This window comes from Dipodomys ordii, unplaced genomic scaffold (genome assembly GCF_000151885.1).
Source record: "Dipodomys ordii isolate 6190 unplaced genomic scaffold, Dord_2.0 Scaffold3, whole genome shotgun sequence".
Taxonomy (NCBI): Eukaryota; Metazoa; Chordata; class Mammalia; order Rodentia; family Heteromyidae; genus Dipodomys; species Dipodomys ordii.
The window spans coordinates 31,411,020-31,415,527 of record NW_012267219.1 but is presented as its reverse complement, the minus strand read 5'-3'; the positions used below and the strand labels follow the sequence as shown (position 1 = coordinate 31,415,527).

The following is a 4,508-nucleotide window of genomic DNA, read 5'->3' as shown; positions in this document are numbered from 1 at the left end:
GAAAAAAGCCGGAAGTGGCGCTGTGGCTCAAGTGGTAGAGTGCTAGCCTTGAGCTGAAGAGCTGAGGGACAGCGCCCAGGTCCAGAGTTCAGGCCCACGACCGGATCCAAAAAAGAAAAAAAAAAAAAAAGAAAGAAATTCTCTGTACTATTTTGTAACTTTTCTACAAGTCTAAATTTTTTTTTTCTAAATAAGAAGTTAAAAAAGTACAGACAGGACTGGGAATATACTTAGCGGTAGAGTGCTTGCCTAGCATGTATGAAGCTCCGGGTTCAATTCCTCAGTGCTATGGTTCAAGCTGTAGTGTGCTTGCCTTGAGCAAAAGAAGCTTAGGGACAGTGTCTAAGCCCTGAGTTCAAGCCCCAAGACTAGCAAAAAAAGTACAGACATGCTAGTACCTGAAGCTGACTGCGATTCTTTTCTGTAAGAAAATCTACTTGAAGATCATGTAAATAATAACGAAATGACTTCCCATTCCGATCACAGAATAAGAGAGATTTATTAACAAACTCTTGCAGTATGTCTTCAACCTCTTCAGTTTCCATGTCCCACAGAATGCATAATACCTAGGAAACATTTTTGGCATTTAATATCACAGAAGTACAATGAATAGGACTATGTATAAAATATTAATATGAACACAGCAAAAATAAATAAAAAAATAAAAGCCATTATGTTAAAACCCTACATGAGAACATCAACATTTCATAAAATGCTTAACTATCCCTAAAGGCTGAAAAAAGAAAGAGAAATTGGATACTTTTCTAGCTTCCCTAAAACAGATGAGAATTAGGTAACTCATGAGCTCCAAGCGAGCCTTTCACGGAGAATAAGAGTAGAGGGACTTCTGGACCTTCTTCAGCCTTTCATGGAGAATAAAGAGTAGAGGGACTTCTGGACCTTCTTCCTTCACTCAGTCCTATTGGTCTTACCCATGCATTATAACTTGAAACAATGTCCTCAGTACTATATCAAAGGTCATGTGTCTTAAGTACTCAATGTCAAGAACAGTTGGTCCACTTGTTACCTTTGTAGGCACCTTAACATCCTTCTGAAAGATGGAAAGATCCGTGTAGTAGTCTTTGATGTCTTCTCTGAGCATTTCAACACTTATAGACATGGCTTCATCCAGAGCCTCATAATCATATGATGAAGATTTCCTTATTCTCTTAAACTGCTTATTCTGAAGTTGCCTGAGGTAGTAATCCCAGCGATTGGGAAAATCACGTAAAAGTGCACCAATTAAAGACACCACAAGAGGAGAACCTTAAATTAAAAAGAATTGCGTTAATACCATCTTACTTTTTAAACGCATTATCAAGAAACAACTTAAAGAATCATTTCTAATGCATATTATTTTGTGTTGGTGTGCACCCATGTGTGCACACACATACTCAAGCTGGAGCTTAAACTCAGGGCTTGGGTGCTGTTCTCAGCTTTTTCTTTCAAGGCTGGTGCTCTATTGCTTGAGGCAAAGCTCTACTTCTGGCTTTTCGGTGGTTAACTGGAAATAAGAGTCTCATGGACATCCCTACCAAACCTGGCTTTAAATCTCAATCCTTAGATCTGAACCTCATGAGTAGCTAGGATTACATGTTTGAGCCATCAGCACCTGGCTTCAAAGTCGTGTGTGTGTGTGTGTGTGTGTGTGTGTATGTGTGTGTGTGTGTCTGTCTGTGTCTGTGTCTGTGTGTGTCTGTGTGTGTGTCTATGTGCCAGTCCTGTGGCTTAAACTCAGGGCCTGAATGCTGTCTCTGAGCTTTTTTGCTCAAGGCTGGTGCTCTACCACTTGAACCACAGTACCACTTCCAGCCTTTTCTGAGCAGTTTATTGGAGATTATAGTCTCACAGAGTTTCCTGCCAGGACTTACTCTGAACCATCTTCATCAGATCTCAGCCTCTTGAGTAACTAGGATTACAAGCATGAGCCACCATGGGAAAATGCTCACAATATATAAAAAGGTCGAGAGTCAAAATACTATATACAACAATAATCTAAATTTTAATTTCACTATAGACAAAATTTTGTCAAAAAATGAAATCAAAAGACATATGAAAACATAAATATAGATATATATTTGACAAAATTATGCAAAGGGCTAATAGCTTCAATAGTTAGGAGTATTTAAAATGCAATTAAAATATTTAAATTTTAAAAGAAAGTAAGGTAAAGAATATCTTAAAATGCAAACAACCAATAAACAAGTGTAATACTATGATACACGTATTCTGAATTTTTGTCCAAGGTTCCTAGCTCATAACTCCCTCCTCAAGGCAGCTAATAGAAACTACAGTTTTTTGTTTTTTTTTTTGGTTGGTCGTGGGGCTTGAACTCTGGGCCTGGGCACTGTCCCTCAGCTCTTCAGCTCAAGGCGAGCGCTCTACCACTTGAGCTACAGCGCCACTTCCTAGAAACTACAGTTTATTGTAGGTGACCATCAGAAACTTGAATCCCCTATTTTTCTGTCTTGTAACTGGTCATAAAGAAATCTTCTGATTATCTTTTTTGTCAGATAATATATCAAGAACTCATTTCAGAAGGATCCCACCCCATATATAAGGAAGGAACACTGCACACAGACTCCAAGAATCCAGGAAAAACTTGCTGAGTTTTCCCACTTTATTGGCATACTCTTTTTGTCCAATCACCTTTTTCCATTGTTGTCAATACTTCATTTGTTTCTATGCAATGGTTATGTCAATTAAAAACTCAAAAAGACAAGAGTTGGGAGAGGGTCCAAAGAGAACATATGGATGTTTCTGAAGGGCATGGAAATACCACAACCCAGTGGTAGAGTGCTTGCCTTGCATGCATGAGGCCCTGGGTTCGATTCCTCAGCACCACATAAGCAGAAAAAAAAAAAGCCAGAAGTGGTGCTATGGCTCAAGTGGTAGTGTGCTAGCCTTGAGCTGAAGAGCTGAGGGACAGCGCCCAGGCCCAGAGTTCAGGCCCCACGACCGGACCCAAAAAAGAAAAAAAGAAATAACACAACCCTTCCCCAAAACATTCCTTATACATCTCTTCAACTGCATCCTTTAGAGTATCCTTTATCATAAATGGGTAAATATGTTTCCCCAATTTCCTGATTTCTATAAACTGTCCGAGCAAATTAATTAAACCTGAGAAAGTGTCTGAGACATGCAAATGGCATCTGAAGTTGGCATTGGAGACAGTCTTGGGGACTGAGCCCTCACCCAGTGAGACACTGGGTGATGAACAGCTGATGAACACTGCAACACTGATGGTTTGCTTGGTGTGGGGGGGAAAAATGACTACAAATCTGCTATTAGAAATGATCTGTGTGTCACACTATAGTAAAAGAAAAAAAAAAAAGGCTCAAAGAACTTCAGCTATACTGGGTACCAGTGGCTCATGCCTATAATCCTAGCTACTCAGGAGGCTGAGATCTGAGGGTTGCAGGTCAAAGCCGGCCTGGAAATGTCCCTGTGCGCCTCTTATCTCAAATTAACTACTCGAAAATGGAAGTGGAGCTATGGCTTAAAGTGGTAGAGCGCCAGTTCTGAACAAAAGAGCTCAAGGACAGCATCCAGGCCCTGAGTTCAAACCCCACAACTGACAAAAAAAAAAAAAAAAGAGGACTAGGAAGGTGGCCCAGTGTAGTGTGCTTGCCTTGCATCTAAGAGGCCCTGGGTTCAATTCCTCAGCATCACATAAGCAGAAAAAGAAAAAAGCTGGAAGTGGCGCTGTGGCTCAAGTGGTAGAGTGCTAGCCTTGAGCTGAAGAGCTGAGGGACAGCACCCAGGCCCAGAGTTCAGGCCCCACGACCAGACCCAAAAAAAAAAAAAGAAAAGAAAAAGAAAAAGAAGTAGCCCCAGAAATGGAAACAAGAGGCTTTTTTCCTTTGTTGCTGTTTTTGTTTTTGTTTTCATTTCCATCTTGTTTGTTCATTTATCTGACTTTGGGAAGGAAAGGGGGGAGGGGGTACAGAAATGGAGATAAAAGGCTGGGCGCTGACAGCTCACAACTGTAATCTTAGCTACTCAGGAGGCTAAGATCTGAGGATCATGGTTCAAAGCCAACCCAGGCAAGAAAGTTCATGAGACTCTTATCTCCACTTAGCCACCAGAAAACCAGAAGTGGCACTGTGTGGCTCAAGTGGTAGAGTGCTAGCCTTGAGCTGAAGAGCTGAGGGACAGCACCCAGGCCCTGAATTCAAGCCCCACAACTGACCAAAAAAAAAAAAAGACGTGGAGATAAAGGGTGAACAAAAATGCAGTAGCAGTACTTACTCATGGGTGGGGATAGGAGGAAAAAACTGGGAGAGTAAGGGAAGGGGTGTCCAAAAAGAAATATACTCTATATGACTTAGGTAACTATGGCCCCTCTGTACATTTTTAAAGAGAAATGGCAATTCCAAACTTAGTAACTACTTTTTTTTTTTTTTTTGGTCGGTCGTGGGGCTTGAACTCTGGGCCTGGGCGCTGTCCCTCAGCTCTTCAGCTCAAGGCCAGTGCTCTACCACTTGAGCTACAGCACCACTTCCGGT

The 4,508-nt window shown here is 41.3% G+C and overlaps 1 protein-coding gene across 1 annotated transcript in view; it reads right to left on the bottom strand.

The window, feature by feature from the left end:
- Apaf1 (apoptotic peptidase activating factor 1) overlaps positions 1-4,508 on the bottom strand; it is an 83,073-nt gene that overhangs the window by 56,824 nt on the left and 21,741 nt on the right. Inside the window, exons 8-9 of the mRNA XM_013019001.1 lie at positions 1,028-1,266; positions 399-566 (exon numbers count right to left, since the gene is read on the bottom strand). Coding sequence (XP_012874455.1) covers positions 399-566; positions 1,028-1,266 — 407 coding nt within the window. The remainder of the gene's footprint in view (positions 1-398; positions 567-1,027; positions 1,267-4,508) is intronic.